Source organism: Barbatula barbatula, assembly GCF_947034865.1.
Source record: "Barbatula barbatula genome assembly, chromosome: 10".
Taxonomy (NCBI): Eukaryota; Metazoa; Chordata; class Actinopteri; order Cypriniformes; family Nemacheilidae; genus Barbatula; species Barbatula barbatula.
This window is the reverse complement of record NC_136773.1, coordinates 12207855-12224877: the sequence shown is the minus strand read 5'-3', so window position 1 is coordinate 12224877 and position 17023 is coordinate 12207855. Positions and strand designations below refer to the sequence as shown.

The window sequence follows — 17023 nt, the reverse complement described above, 5'->3', positions numbered from 1 at the left end:
TTTGATGAAGTAAAGCCCTTAAGATGTTAAAACCGTCAGTTTGAAGGCATTCTTATTAGGGCCCTATGAAATCAGTGTTATTTTTTCCCAAATTCTGTGTTAATTTCTCCTACACAGCACTGTATATTCACAAGTTGCTGTTTATATGGGTCTATACTACATCTAATGGTTATACCTAGTATTACATTTTCTTTTTATTTCTCGCAGCAGCAAAAATCTGCCTCTATGTATTGAATTTTAAATACCAGAAGGGAAATTAGTACAAAAAATGAATTTTATATAGTTTTAGATGATTACTTTTGTTATTATACTATTATGATCTCCAGTTATTACTGACTTGACAATGTTTAAAACGCTGCAATCTCGAATGTCCGTCGTTTCATCAACCCACAACACACATTTTCTTCCCACTGATCTTGTTCAGTACGGCTTCCATGTGTGTGTTGCTCAAAGACGCGAGGAAAGTGGGTTTGACGAAGGATGCTTTCATGTTAAGGCAACGATCCTCCTTGCTTGCAGTACTTTATGAGAGAACTTTTTTCAGTTTTTTGGAAGACTTCACAGTCTCAGATGGTCTCTTCGACATGATCGTCTCAACTTTGAATAAATGTTTATAAATATGGTGTAATTCTGCACCTTACTAACGTAACGTCATCACACATATATGGCGCCTCATACAAACAGGGAATTTGCATTTCTGTCATTTTATTTGTCAGTTAAAAAATGGCAAAGAACAGGTATTTGAAATTTGCCAAATTCCGTGACAATCCGTGTTATACAGTAAATTCAGTTTTTATGTCTGGATTCCGTCCGTGTTTTCTGCATCGCGGAAATCATAGGGCCCTACATTCATATGCTTGTGTACTGTACTTATAAATCTCACCCCAACATTTACAAGTCTCAGTGCGAGATATGATGTATAGATGGGGATTTTTCCCGGCTTTGGTTTGGAAGCACATTTACCCTGAGACACAGACACAATAAACATTTGACTGGAAGATCTGAAAAGCCTTGAGGTGTGATTGACCATAGAACACCATAGTGGCACGAAGCCACGTAAAGCCTTCAAAACAAACTCTAGCATCTTCTGTAGTGGACTGGAAGCCGGTGGAGAAATGCCAAGACTGCTAAACCATTATCTGTGTTCTTTAATGCCTGTCAGAAGCCTGGCAGCTACATTCTGAGTTGCTGGCAGCACAACAGATGGTACTGGAGATAAAGCAGAATAATAGGTAGAGCAAGAAGAAGGCGTGTATGACAGTTTCCAGAACATTGACAAAGATTTTCATTTAGGGTTGATACAGGTTACTTTTAACATTTTGATTTCTGTTGCTCTATTGTCCTTTATATACATTTTCAAGGCTGGGTTGAAAATAAATACTTTTAACATGGGCAGAGACTATATTGAAATGTCTTATAAGTTGTGCTGTATTTTAAAGGGTCAATGTGTAATTTGCTATGTGTTTAAAGACCTTAAATATTGAAGCATTGTGTTTATTATTTTAGGATGCGCTATTTCTATCTACATACACAGCGTGTCCCCTTACGTGGAATACACCATTTTGGTTGCCGTTGGTTGCATTTCGCAACCTCATACATTATCACTTCTTGTTTTTGGTCCGGTTCGATGCCTTTGGTTCGTGTGGCATTCATATTTCAATCAAAAGGTTCGTCTGAAAGTGGTCCGAGACCCATCTTTTCTGCGACCTCAGCCCGCTTGTTTGGTGGGCACCAGGGTTCAGGTCACACTTAAACAAATAAACCGCACTAACAGGGCAATCGCACCAGAATTGGTTTTAATCGAACCAAACATGGCATACTATGTGAACACATCCTAAAAGCATTGGCATTAGTTTTGCAGCGGTATGTATTATTGACTGTATTCGGGGTCCTTCGGTGGCTATGAAGGGTTTTGAAGCACAAATTTAGCTGTGGTGTTTCATAAGTGTGACAACATTTACCATCTGTCAGAGAAAAATGAGCTCAAAATAAATCAAGAGACCTAGGAAAGGAATCGAAAAGTGGCTCATATTTTTATTTCCTTTATTCTCCGTGTGCTCAGATCTATTAGTAGTTCTCCAGTTACAGTAATTCTCTCAACATACCATACAGAACAATAACAAAGATCAAACTCTGTAACACACACTGACCTACGAGGAATGTAAAATATCTGTGACGAGTAAAGTTTGTGTGAGTGAATCAGTACGCGATCTGGCTTCTGCCTCGCTTGTTTTTTGTGTCCAAACTTCCTCGTACAGTACTATGGACGTTCTAGCCCGGAGGAATACGAAGCTTTGTCCAAATTCATAGTCCAATCCTCCGTCAGGGCCCAGCGCAGCAGATGGCACCGTCTCACTGAACTACTTCCCTCTCACTGCGGGCAAAATTACAAACATGTTTCATTTCAGGCCGGATATAGCGCTGCCATTATACCAAATTAAATTATTCATTCATTGTTTAATGAATAATGAAGGACTTTATGAAGTGATATCAAATATCAGTTACTTGAACAGGAGTTGCCATTCTTTGCAGCAGAAGACGATGCACTATGTCATGCCTGGCATTACTGAAATATTTTTCTTTTTTTGGTTTACGCTCCGTTGGATGGCTGCACTTCCCTGTACAGGACCTTATTGTTTTGTCACATCCTTCCTCCGCATTAGTGGCATATTTTGAAGCACACAGTGTTTGATTACAGCTTTGAGATGTCAAGAGAAAATTCCAATATGAGAAATAGTTTCAGGGTTGTGAATGAATGTCAGAGCACTGGTCTTGTGCATATAATTACCCTCATGTGTGTGAAGAACAGACCTGCAATTAATTGTGTTTGCGTGCTAAAGCCTGTTTTTGTGCCGAGGAACAGTTTATACTCCTGTTCTCTTTCTAAAATCTTTTTTTGTAGTTCCAGGAGAATAGCACACCCACTGACCACCTGAAATCTTTTACCTATATTTAATGTTTTTTTGTGGCACTTATTAGCAAATCAAATATACATTTCATAAGCAGAATTGTCATTCTATTGTCATTTTTTTGTTGTCAGATTATGAGTTTGTCTGTAACAATCAGTGCCTATTACTTTTGAAAGAGTATTCTGATCTCAATCATCTATTTTTTGTAATAAATATTTAATTTATTTAATAATCTGTATCTGTCCGTGTGTGTCTGTCCGTCTATCTGTTCTTTTCAAGCGGGTCTCTTATTTTGGTATTAATTATTTTATTAATAAATATACATATCTTTTGTCTTGAACCAAAACAGCTGTATAAATAATTATATAAAAATAAGAAAACCGAGTTCTCTTCACTTAGGTCTCTTATTTTGGAATAAAATATTTTATTAACATTATATTGCAGCTGTCTTTCCGAAACCTTGTATCTCCATATTTGGGCCATAAATTATTCATATTAGTTCCCCTTCATGTTTCTCACTGTGTTTTTGCAAAAATCTAAACTATTAAAAGGTATTAAAGGCTTGTCAACATAGACAACACAGTAGAAATAAAAAGTTTTTGTTTTTCCATTTCCTGAAAGAATGTTCACATTCACAGTTACGGTTTCAGAATGACGGTGACGATATTCATATTTTTCATGAATAAAAAAGTTGTCAAGCATTATGGTGCTTTGTTTTTCTGAAATATTTGTGCATACCGTATATTAACCATTTCAGCACTTTTTTTTTCTCTTTGGTGGAACAGTAGAAAGGTTTCCTATTTAAATCTTACGTTTTTCTCACTTTTTATTCCTCAGCTCACCATCCTAGAGGACTATGCAGACCCCTTTGATGCAGCGGACCAGGCAGGCGGCACCCAGACGGTCACAGAAAAGCCCTCAGAGGACGGTTACATGGAGCCCTACGAGGCCCAGAAGATGATGGCGGGTAAGACACTGATGTTTTTCTGAAAACCATTTTATCTTTCTGCAGGTCCATGCTTATGAACTCTGCCGTTGCTTTGGAAGAACATAATGAACCATGATGCATCTGGGCCTGTTTAAATGCGTACACACTAGAGCCCTGGGATCTCGCTCGATTTACGCTTAATAATTAATCTGCGATCACGCTCTTGCTGTTAGAAATGGCTTCGAACTGGTATGAAAACCCCAAAGTGCGTTGTGTAATATGCTCTTTCTGTTTTTCGCCGCCTTTTTAGTGCGCTAAACAGAAAAATAACAATCAATTAGATCCCGCAGATTGCTTTGGCTTCCTTTCTGTGGTGTGAAACAGCTGCTAAGTGCTTTGTTTAGATGAAACTCATTGGTATATTGCTGCAATTATCCTCGCGTGAGCGGACTAGCGCACCAGCAGATACTCTCACCTGTCTCAATGTATACAGCAGCCATATGTGAGCTGTTCTAAGTCCAGTTAGGACCAAGTCCAGCGTAACCTGAGAGCATTTTAAACAATCTGCATATGTCAACGTCTGTGGTTATGTGTCCACGGACAATATAAACAAACGCTCACTCGCAGGCCCTGTCACGGTCACACTTAATGCACGGTGGCTCATAATGGGAATTTTAAGCTGTGTCATGGACTTTTAAGAGACAGCTGCTTTATAAGGTGTAGCCATTGATTTACTGTGACCTGGTCGTCCAAAAGATGAACTAGATAAATAACTTTGCTAACAGCTAATACAGATGCAGGATAGAATGTGTTTCTCTGAGGAGAGTTTAACTTGAGATTGTACTTTAAAGGGACAGTTCACCCAAGAATGAAAATCCTTCCCTTATTTTCTCACTCGAATGTCATTCCAAACCCGTATGACTTTCCTTCTTCTGCAGAACTCAAAAGGAGATATTTTGAAGAACGTTGGTAGCCAAACAGCAAGGACACAAAACCACATTTCTCGAAATATCTCATTTAGTGTTCACAGAAGAAAGAGTCATATACAGGTTTATACAACAAGAGAGTAAATAATGATGACATAATCTTTATCTGTGTAAATGAAATTCCTTTTTTGAACCAAAAGTCAAGTACAGCAGTAGTTTTCTCCGATTTAAATCATACTGCGACCATAGGCAATAAATGTAGGTATTATACAAGTTAAAAATCTTGCCCTTAGCCAAACTTTAGTTGTACTTCCTCATATCGACGTGCAAAATTGTAATATAACCAAGCGGAAAGAAGATTTGAATGCTGGAGAAGGTTATCAGTGATCACCGACTTAAATTTCCGTCTGTTTTTCTCACAGTTTCCTTAGAACGCTTTTGTCATTTTGACCACTTATTCAAGGTTTATTTCATGTATTTTCCTCACAAACCCTTGCTTCAGTTTTTCTCATTCGTTTTGCCCCGACCCACTTTTTCCTCGCTTGACCCTTCTCTCCGCGTTCTCTCTCCTGTGAATATTAAACTTTAATGCAGCCTCACATCTCTTAACGCAGTGGCTACATGTAAGGTCAAACCCCTGTGACACTGTCTGTAGCTGCTCTGCGAGGTAAAATATGCTGTTTTATGAAATCGTTTGGCACACATAAATGAACGTGAGGTGTCTGAGCCATAAGCTAGTTGTTATAGCACATTATTCAGACAGTACACAGGGTACACATCTTTAATTCTGACATGGGATGTGGGCCAGTCTCATTCTCCCTCTTGTGTTTCTCAATGACAAAAGCCCTCAAATAATGGTATAATGGTATTATTCACAGATTATTCACGTCCTTTGAACATTTTAAGGTTATTAGCAAATACAAACCTTTGAAATACATTGGGGTGCAATAGCAACATCTTTGGATGTAAATAAACTGAACCGAAGGGAACCTGCACAATTTTAGACAATGTCCCTGTGTCAGAAATGTTTGATTTATTGTTTGAAGAAATGACTTCACGTTTTAATCTTTTACCAGAATCCTTGATTGTAGTTTTGTTTGTTTGATCTTCGTGTTGAGCTGCAAAACTTCTTCGTACTTGGTAAAAAAAAGTGTTTTGGACCAGGACTAAAGGAGCTGACGTACCGTAAATCAACTCTGTGCTTAATTTCCCAAAGTGATGTTTTACAGCACACCATTACCTCGGTGCTGGACATTTATTATTTGGACTCCATTTCTCCTTACTGGTTTTTCTTCCTTTTTCTCTTTTTCTTCTGTTCATCTTTTCATCAGAGCCATCTGTCCTGTCACAAAACACGGAGGGAAAACTAAATTAATAAATAAACATGTCTTGGACAGGCTTCTTAGACTACTAAACAGAAGGCAAGATAAAATTGCCATTTTATTGGCTCGTTGCATGAAATTCTAAATGATGTGCATATAAAGTCTCAGTTTTTTTCACAAATATGTTTTTGGATTGTGATACAATTTTGCACTCCATCATTCTTATTACTGTAATGTGTTGGGATGTTTTGCCTTTATATTTGTTTGTGACTCTCTCTTATTATCATCAGCTGTGATTTTCAATACTGTAAAAGAACTATGAGAATCAATGTGTTGAAATTGGATAAAAACAAATAATGTCATAGGCCCGGTTTCACAGACAAGGCTTAAGGCTAGTCCCAGATTCAAATGAATGTGTGACCTGTCTTAACTGAATATATCTTGCCCTGAAATAACTTAAAATACATCAGTGCCATTGTTTTGTCTCAAGATGCACACCTGTTATGCGTTCTTCATAAGGCATTTTTATAAAAGCGACATGCATATCTTAATTCAATTGAGGCATATTCCTGGCTTAAGCCAAGTCATGTCTGTGAAACCGGGCCTTAATGTTTAATCGCGCAAATGTGAGTTATCTTCAGGAAAGTAATGTTACGATGTAAAATACATTGACAAAATGTTTACATGCTCTTCTACTTGTAAGTCGCTTTGGATAAAAGCTTCTGCCAAATGAATTAATGTAAATAGCCTAATAAGTTTAGCATTTTTTATCTTTCATTAAATGTCAAATATGAATCAGACTTTACAGGCTACGTAAGAGTCACCCATCTTGTATGTGTGAAAAGGAGTGAGGTTTTCTTGCACACAGATTTTGTGGAATGTGTTTCTCTGTCATTTACTGAAGCAAGGCGGTTGTCACATGCATGTTGCATTATATTAAGGCAATACTGTACATTTAACGATTATTATATTGTTTGCTATTTTCATTGATGTTATATACAGAAAACCTAGCTAACTAAATGAGCCTATACTTTCTCTCCCCTCTCTTGGTCTTACACTCGTAAAGCTAACACGGGCACTTTCACTTGCACCGGATGTGTTTAAACTTGTCTAAAGCTCACAGAAAGAAAAGGCTGTTTTGACCTGTCAGCCCGACTTGTCGAGTGTGTGTCTTTTGTGTTCATGTGGCACATTTTTGCCACGCAGGAACTTTCCCACAATCCCCAAGGTCTTCCGTGTTACGCAAACACTCACCGTGACAGCTGTAATCGTGCTTTACACACGCACTAAATGTGAAAGAAGGAAATTGGACAGGTCTTTCAAGATCTTTGGAGGTTGTTGTGTGTTTTTTGTGTAGTTTTTCTGTTTAGCTCTGGTGAATTGATGATGGAGAATGCAGATCTATGAAGAATAATTGCGACAGTGTTCTCAGGCCTGTGATTGGTCGGTTCGAGGTTCCTGCACAGCATCTCACAGTGAACTGCAGATTTCACAGCGTCTGCTGAGTCAGCTGTCCTCCTTTATTCCCCCAATATTTCACCAGTTCGGTTTAGAAAAATGTGTGGAATGTATCATTGGTCTGAATTGAGCGAATCCTTTGTGTGCTTTGAATACAAAAATGTTTTATCGGTAAAAGACATTTCAATATATAAATGACATATTATAGAATTTAGTTTTATCTTCCTCTACTGATTTCTATTCTATTCAAGCATGCAGTACAACAGATGCGGTTGTGCGAACTTACAACACACTAAATAAATATTAAAACAATAAATATTTATTATTTATTTTTAATTCTATCAATAAATATAATTATAGTGATATATGATTTTTTTTTATGCAACCAGCCTTATATTTAATATTTCTTGTTAGTATAAATTGTCTTTTAAGTTGTCGATCTGTAAAGCTGATGTTGTATCCCAATCCTTCTCATCCTCTTGTGTATCGGGCACCTTTTAAGTTCACTAAACCGAAAGTCTGTACGGTTTTGAAATCGTTGTATTCCAGTGGTTTTATAGAGAAAAAAATGATGCTGCAATCTCTACAGTAAAATAAGAATCATAAAAACAGCTCAAATTAATTCTGTACATGGTTAAATGAGATCACGGGGAATGTTTCTGTGTGCGCTTGCCCTACAGGGGAATATGTTCTTGTTGAGTTTTTTTTTTTAACAAACCGCCCTCTCATCCTACAGCGCACATACATATTCTTTACAAACATCCTCGCGTTTCTCTCAAGCTTCCTGTTTCTCATAGTTTCCAAAGAAACAGTTTCGATTTTCCCTCAGACGAGCTTCTGCACGTTCTACAATATATTCGATGACTCTCATGTACATTTACTCTGAGCAGGGAACCTGAGCAGGACGTTAGACATGTACAGACATCACGCTGAGGGAGAGGTGCTGCTCTCATCCTTATGTAATTCGTGAGCTGAGAAAGTATTTGGGAGTAATGACACATTTCCTCCCTGCCACAGAGCGGGGAAGTGTGAACATTCCTCGAGTCCCTTCCCCCTGCGCGGTCAGTTTTGCTTTCACCGTCCACCAGGCGATGAGTCTTGAGGCAGATAGTAGGCGTAAAGAAGTGTCTGTGGATGATGGGTATTAACTGTCTACAGCGGTAGGTCAGTATCAGCCCTCCCACTTACTGCGTGATATATTGCTCTCTTAATGTAATAGCCGCATGACATGAAACATGCTGACTGTATTTGCTCCGCGGAGTGCTGCGAAGGGCCCGAAAGTGAAAGCAGACTTAAACGCACGTGAACACTTCAAAGCATTGTTTTTAACCCATGGTTGGGTGATAAAGACAGCCATTGGGTTTAAAATACACCTATGCTGGGTTATTTGAGGACATGGTGGGGTTTCTGATTCCCCTCTATCGGACATTGTTTGGATGAATAGGTCCAGTCTTTAACTAATGTTTAGTCAGGCCCATGTTGTTCGTATATGTCTTTGTAATAAAAATCTAAATTAATTAAAATAAAAGAATATATATATATATGCACTTCGGTTTAGATAAATGCGTGGAATGTATCATTGGTCTGAATTGAATTACAATTTTTTTTAATACATTTTGAAAACTCTGTACAATAAAAAATTTAATATTTTTTCTATCTTTCTATAAAAGAAAGTAGAAGTATAAAATAAAACATTTTTGTGAAGTCAAATGGACGTGTTTGACTGTCACATCCCATCGTGTATGTTGTTCACAGTTTGTACTTTGTGAGCATCGCGGACAGACAGTTCAAGCTAATCTGAATCCCAGGTCAGAATACAAGGTGTACATAACACTCACCACTACGCGTTTAATAATAATAAAAAAACAAAGAATATATGATCTATTTGCTGTATTTTATGAAAATATATAATGGATAACAATTTGTATTAATATGCATTAAGAATACATTTATAAAGCATTAAGAATATCTTTAATAACGTATTATGTACAGTTTGCAGGGTTTATAACACTTTTTAACACTTGTCTCTGCCAGTGCCCATTACAGTTTATATGCAGTTAAAGGACATGGAAATAATTACCTGTTCGATCAGGAGGTTTTACTAACACACCAGAAGGATAGTAAAGGCAAGGTTGTCAATTTGAGTTTAGTACAGCTGCAAGTAATGGGCCTTGTGGAAGATGTGCATCAATGTGGGAGACCCCCTCTTGCACACCCGAAAATGCTGCCTGAAGTGGATGGCCTGGCATAACCGATACCCATCCTTCACACTCGAGTAGTCGTAGACTGTTAGAGTTAGTGAGCGAGTGTGTGTGAGAGAAGATTTAGTTAAGTTAATGACTCTATAAATATCTGTCATGTTGATCATACAGTGAGACGGCACACCTTCAATGCCCTTTTCAAGAACATTTTCTTCACTTTGAACTTCCCTTCCTTCCAGTTCTTCTTGTTTCCTACGGTCGTTATTTTAACTACTCTTCTTCAGCAATAAAAAAGATGAACGTTTGCAGCCTGATGAGCGTCATCTGATCTGAGATCTGCCAGCTGCCTTTATCGTTCACTATGTTGGATTTGCACTACAAAAGAACGGATATCGGGAAAGAAGGACGGGGCTTTTGTCAATTTCAGAGATGCTTTCCAGCCAAATTATACGTCTAATTAGGTTTCCTCTGTCTATTTTTGGAAATTAATTTAGCTTTTGAGGTTTTCAGTACAATAGGAGTCTCACAAGAGTCAGTCAGTTCTGTTGTGAATGTGGAAAAACAGGCTTTAGCAATCTGTGTTGGAAGAGACTTCAAAACTGTTGCCAAACTGAAAAATGTATATTTTGCGAGCCTGTAAGAAACCGAGCACAATTTAGTGTATCATTTAAAGCACCATTATAATGTAAAATAACATAATTCATTTTTTTGAATTGTTTTGTGACTCTGTCAGCAGTGAATAATTTCTTATCTAGTCGATTAAAATGAAACATCTGGATAAGCTGATATGTTAAAATGAAACAAACTTTCCAATCCAGCAGGACTTTCCTAAAAAAGTAGATGCAAAACTGTAGTTGTGTTTAATCTAACACATTAGTGCTTTGACAAACTGCGTCTGGGTGTACGGCTCCTGCCTTTGGTTGACCGGCCCATTACAGTTCACGTTTGGGGATGTGCCGGTTTCTGCAAGGCTCTCACAGATCAATAAACCTGCATCCACATTAATCTTAATGCACACGGACCTTTAATGTGAGACCAGGAGGGACAATCAATGCTGTTTGGCTCTTTGTAATGAAGGGATTATGTTGTTGAGGTTAAATTTCAGTTGCTTTATTAATAAAAGACATGTAGATGTGATTCGTACAATAGATGTGAGAATTTCCTTCTAATATACAATTTATTAGCCACCATAGATTGGTTTAAGCTGTTTTAGGGGGAAATTCTTATCACATATAATCAAAGTCTAAATAAAGGAGTTTTATTTGCACAGAATGTGTTGTGGTTTCAAGGAAGCCACCCTGAGTACTTGCATATATACATAACACAGGAAATAGAGAAATGAAATACCCACATTTAGATATAACAAATTTATTATTTATCATTTATTATAGACTTCTGTACAGATACAGAATTACGCATAAAAACTAATGTAGGATAATGCACTATAGAATATTATGACCTCTTGGCATTTCAAGCTTGGATGACTTTCTTTCTTCTGCTGAACACAAAAGAAGATATTGTTAAGAATGTCGTGAACACTTGCATTGGTTTTGTGTTCATACAATCGAAGTGAACGGGTGCCTGCATTGTTTGGGTACCTACTTTCTTGGAATGATATTCATTTTGTGTTCTGCAGAAAGCACATGAGAGTGAGTAGGATGTCAGGTATCATTTTTGGGTGAACTATCACTTTAACAGATTATGTAAATTATACACACACCCAGGCAAACACCCCAGTTTTATTCCATTTATAAATCTAGTAATGACTTAAAAAAATAAATCATGTATTGAGAAGATCTTGTGCCGTTTTCCTCCTAGCACCAATTTGTACTTGGCATTTACTCTGCTTGACCTTTTCCGTGTTGTGTCTCGAGACTCCGGCAGTTAAATTCCGGCTCCCAGGAAATCTGAGCAATTTTCCAAGGAAATCCAAACATTCCAACGTCCTGCTCACCTGTAGGAAGTCCCCACTTACATCAGCGCACATGTGCTGTTCCCAGTTCTCGACATCTCGGTATAAAATAAACACACTCTTTGTGTCCCACAAGGGACCCTTACTGCCTCAGTGGTGAAATGACAACCTGCTTTGTGTATGTGTGTTGAATTCAAAATAATTAACCTCCTGGGTGTATGTGTATCTGTGAAAGTCACAAATGTTATCCATTAGCGGTTCATTGGCTAATCGATTTGACTCTAAATGTATTCATTTACGCAAACTTACTCGTATTTAACCGAGATTATGTTCATAATATCTGATCGAAACGGGACAAAGTCACACAAAGCCACATTCTCGCTAGTTTACAACAGTACGGTCAATACAGCCCTTTGTCACAAGACTGCGTGTGTGTCCAATTGTTCAACGCGGTTTACACGAGACCTTATCAGTCAATGTTTGTCTCCTTCTCTTTGTCTGCGCTGTGTAGTTGATGGTCTCTAGTACTCTAATCAGCCCCTATGGACAATCTCAGTGGTCGCTGCTGGGTTACCATAGCAACCCATTACATACTGTAGCGGAGAGACAAGGGACCATAATGGCAGACGAAGGCCTGATGAATGACTTGTGTAGTTGTGAAAATAGTTGGCGAAGGAAAGCATCACTAGAATCGTTCACCCAAGAATTCAAATCTTTTTCAGAATTCCTCATTCTTCTGAAGAATGTTGGTAACTAAACAACACTGGACCCCATTGACTTCCTTTGTTTGCACACAAAACCACTGAGACATTTCTCAAAACATCTTCTTTTGTGTTCCACAGAAGTAAGAGTCCTATACAAGTTTTGGCATTTAAGTTTTTTGGTGAACTATCCCGTCCTAATCTTTAGTTTTGATAATCTGCGTGTTTGAATGTTTTGAATTTGTTGAGAATTGGTGCCGTTTCCGTGTTTTTATGGCAGACAGAAAGAGTCGACCTTGATTAAGTATTGATGGTGCTATTAATGTAGCATGTGCCATATATAGGTAATCCAATAAGTGCTGTATGGTTTGACTGTCAGAGTGATGGGGCATCCAGCTCCAGTGCTGTCTCGAGATTGGCTGCGTCTTTGTAATTGACTAAGCATATTGATTTTCGGGGTTTATGGGATTTTTCAGGGAAGGTTTTGGCCTGGAGACAGTGTGGGTGGGGCAAAAGGCCATCTGTGGGAGGGATGGGGGCAGTGTCCGAGATGAAATGTCTCCATTAGGCCTCTCTGATAAATCGAATCTGGAAATGTCACCGGTCATAGTTTGTACAAGCGTACATATCTCTCTCTGGCTTTTAGTTGACGTATAATGAAGTATAATTTAGGAAGATCATTTATTGGTCCTTTTTCTCCTGTCTGATGACGTCCGTATCGATTATCTGCCAATCTTTACTCCAGTATTGTTTTTATTTAAACCAGCGGCACTAGAGAAAGATATCTAGAGCATCTACCTCTTACTGATGGTCTTCTAAAAACAGAAACGCTATTGATTTATCGCTCCGTTTATCTTGCTCTGGTTTTTATATGTTCTATTCTTTCTACTCTCGGGTCATGTAAGAGAGGGATTTTAATTTAATTTTATGTCTAAAAGAAAAGAAAAAACGAGAGACCTGAAGAGATTGCCTGGTTTTGTTTGTCTTCGAGAAGATAATCCAAGGTCATGGAAATAATCCAATACTGAAACAGATGCATGAAAACTTGCTATGAATGTAAGCAAAGATGCTGTCATGGATTGTTTTATCATTTCTTTTATTTCCATTAATAAATAGTATGGATTTGAAGACAATTCACCTGTTTTGGTATTTCGCTGATGTCATTTCTCATATATGTATTTCTCATAAAACTCTCTAAATGTTAAAATGGATCATTGGTGTGAATGTAATGTTGTAAAAACGTACATCCGACTTAAATAACTGTACATCGTTTGCTGTTATAAATGCAGTTCACCATATTTTGGTCAATAAATGATTAAATGCGTAAACTATATTTACCGTACAGCAAACCACAGGGGATTTATGCGCTTCTTCAATTAAACTGCTCAAGTCTGAGTCGCTTCTGCTCTTCTATTTATGAGCGTTACAAACGGGACTGTGTCACTCACAAGCCTCTATTGGCTCTTATGTGTGTCAGAAGGAGTTTGAGTTGAGTGTTGTCATTGTGGATTAGGTCAGGTACCTATAAGAGGGACAGACAGTTGCCTGCTTTATAATAACACTGGGCTTCAGGGCATTGAAAAAAATGAAAGACCAGACAGTAAATATCACAGCGGTTGAACTGCTGACATTTGCGTTATGAGGTTGAAATGATGCCAGAAAGACAAAAAATGCTACCTTGTAACTGCAGGCGGTGTGATTTAGAGGCTACTAAAAAGACATTTATGTTCTAAAACCTAGTGAGCTGTCTACAGAGACAACATTTAAAGGCGTCATAGGCTGGTTACCAGCGCAAAGGTTTCAGACATGACTGTACAGCGGATTTTCATGTTACAAATACTGGACCTCATTTTAAACTAATTCTGAGGCGGCCTTACGTCCATTATTTTCCGCAGAGACTGCAATCCCAGAATGCACTTTCACAAGCTCAGTCAAGAATGATCAAGTCAGAGAGATGAGGCAAATGCTAACGGCTAACATGCTAGCTGCAGATTTGGTGATATTGTTTTGTAACCTGATAGCACGCATTCATATGGGAGACGTCTATTTGATGTCCGCATTTACATATGCAAGATGTTTTTTTTATTGTTTGCTTATCTGAAATGCGTCTCTGTGACGTCTACTGTTAGATGTCATATAGATGCCTAGTAAACTACCCAGGTAGCAAACAAACGTTGGCCCAACGTTGGCCCAACGTTTGTTGTTGTGTTGGGCCAACGTTGGGTGTTGACGTTGGCCCAACGTAATTTTGTCCGTTGGGCCAACGTTGGGCCAACCATGTTATTGGACCGCCAGCAGACCTTCTGCCAACCTAAAAAATACCTTGCCAACCTTCTGCCAACTTAAAAACCACTAAAACAACGTTGGGCCAACGTCAGCACCCAACGTTGGCCCAACACACCATTTTAAAATTGTGATATGGCCTATTCATTGTTGAATTGCATTAAAAAAGAACCACAGACAAACTGAATTGGTTATAAAAATGAAATTTATTGGTAACAAAAAAACAGCAGAAAAAATGCAAAGCAAAGTAAAACAAAGTCAAAGAAATCAACAAGGAACCAAAGTGACAGAAAAGGCGGCAAAGAAAATGCGGAAGAAGGCCAAAAAAACTTTGCAGATTTGAAGCTATTTGATGATGAAGACGGAGCGGAGGAGGAGAAGCAGCAGCATATACTCCTGTAAAAAACAACAAACATACAAACATCTTTTTAGAAGATTTAAGATGTGTCGTTCTATTTTAATTACACAACCCAAAGGTTTTTTGCAAGAAATTCACCATATTGGGGTAGCAAATGTTTTATACATCTTAATGCAGTGTAAAGATGAAGTGCACCTCTGTTTATAATATTTTAGTCATATCGAATTACCAACAACAAAATGAACATTACTGTGAACATTAAAGTTTATATTTTAGTCATATCGAATTACTAACAACAAAATGAACATTACATCTGTCAAGAAGGCCTAATGTCAACATCTGTCAAGAAAATAAAGACAAATAAAAGATATGAACTACATTAGCTCAGTTGCGTCACAAGCTCAGTCAAACCGCCAGATTACACTAACAGTCAACATTAAAGTTTATAATATTTTAGTCATATCGAATTACTAACAACAAAATGAACATTACTGTGAACTTAACCAGGAATTAATGAAAACTTACCTCAGAATTTACAACAGAAACGGAAACTCGTCTGAGGTAAACATCTGACTCTGAACTCACGAGGACGGAGGCGCGCGCGCGCCCACAGATACGTGTGTGTGGCTTCATGCGGCACTGACAGGATGATGACGTCAATGTATCGCGAGAGCGATTCGAAATTAGATCTGTACGCGTAATTTCTCGACTCGCTCTCGCGATACGTTGACGTCATCATGAAGTCGAACATGACTAACAAAAGACAACATGTTAAAAACAATAAAGATGGTAGAACTTGTTTAACATTAAATTTTATTAAAATAAACAGAAATATTGTGCTTTTAAAGCATAGCTTTTTAGATCTTCATCCGGGGGTGTGTTCAATTATTTCTACATAAATGCACATTTTGTTCTAAATGGACAGACCTTTATAAAAATTATAAAAATGGTTTTATTATAGTAAAAGTGTAGCTACTATGGTTTTTTATTTAACAACAACAACACACATCAAAAGAAAATTATCTGCTAAAATAATAACAACCAATGGTTATTTTAATAATTTAATAATTATACTTATTTTAATAATTATATATATATATATATATATATATATATATATATTTGGTTCCTTGTTGATTTCTTTGACTTTGTTTTACTTTGCTTTGCATTTTTTCTGCTGTTTTTTTGTTACCAATAAATTTCATTTTTATAACCAATTCAGTTTGTCTGTTGTTCTTTTTTAATGCAATTCAACAATGAATAGGCCATATCACAATCTTAAAATGGTGTGTTGGGCCAACGTTGGGTGCTGACGTTGGCCCAACGTTGTTTTAGTGGTTTTTAAGTTGGCAGAAGGTTGGCAAGGTATTTTTTAGGTTGGCAGAAGGTCTGCTGGCCGTCCAATAACATGGTTGACCCAACGTTGGCCCAACACAACAACAAACGTTGGGCCAACGTTGGGCCAACGTCTGTTTGCTACCTGGGTATATATATAATTTGAGGGAAGTGGTGGGCAATTGCAGCTGACCATACCAACGTTGGCCCAACGTTGTATTTCTGTCAGATAGGTTGGGCCAACGTAACCAACCAATATTGACGTTGGCCCAACGTCTGTTTGCTACCTGGGTAGTACCTGTAAAACTGCCCTTTCTAAGACGTTTAACAGATGGTTTACATAGCAGATGCTTTTCGGATCTTTTTCGGACACCTTAGACGTACTTGTGCTTTCTGGGACAAAACAGGTCACTGCATCTATAATTTTATTATATACCCTACAGTTTATCTGAAGTTCACTGCTATATGCATACACAGCACTTTACAGCTCTATTGTGTCCGCTCTTGATAACTTGTATCAAGATAACTTAACTTATAACCATAACTTATGAAGTCATCGTGATCTTCTCGTCTCCTTGAGCATTAGAACATCGCTTCATTAAACTCTTGAGCTTCCCCTCTATGAAGAATACTGTACATCATGCAGGAGAAACTTAATTATATTACACTAAGATTTATCAGCGCTCACCT

General features: G+C 37.8%; 1 protein-coding gene across 1 annotated transcript in view; it reads left to right on the top strand.

Annotated features, from left to right (window-relative positions):
- Positions 1–17023, top strand: part of shf (Src homology 2 domain containing F) — a 98742-nt gene that overhangs the window by 22131 nt on the left and 59588 nt on the right. The window contains 1 exon segment of the mRNA XM_079465571.1: positions 3747–3876. Within this exon segment, the coding sequence (XP_079321697.1) occupies positions 3747–3876 (130 nt within the window).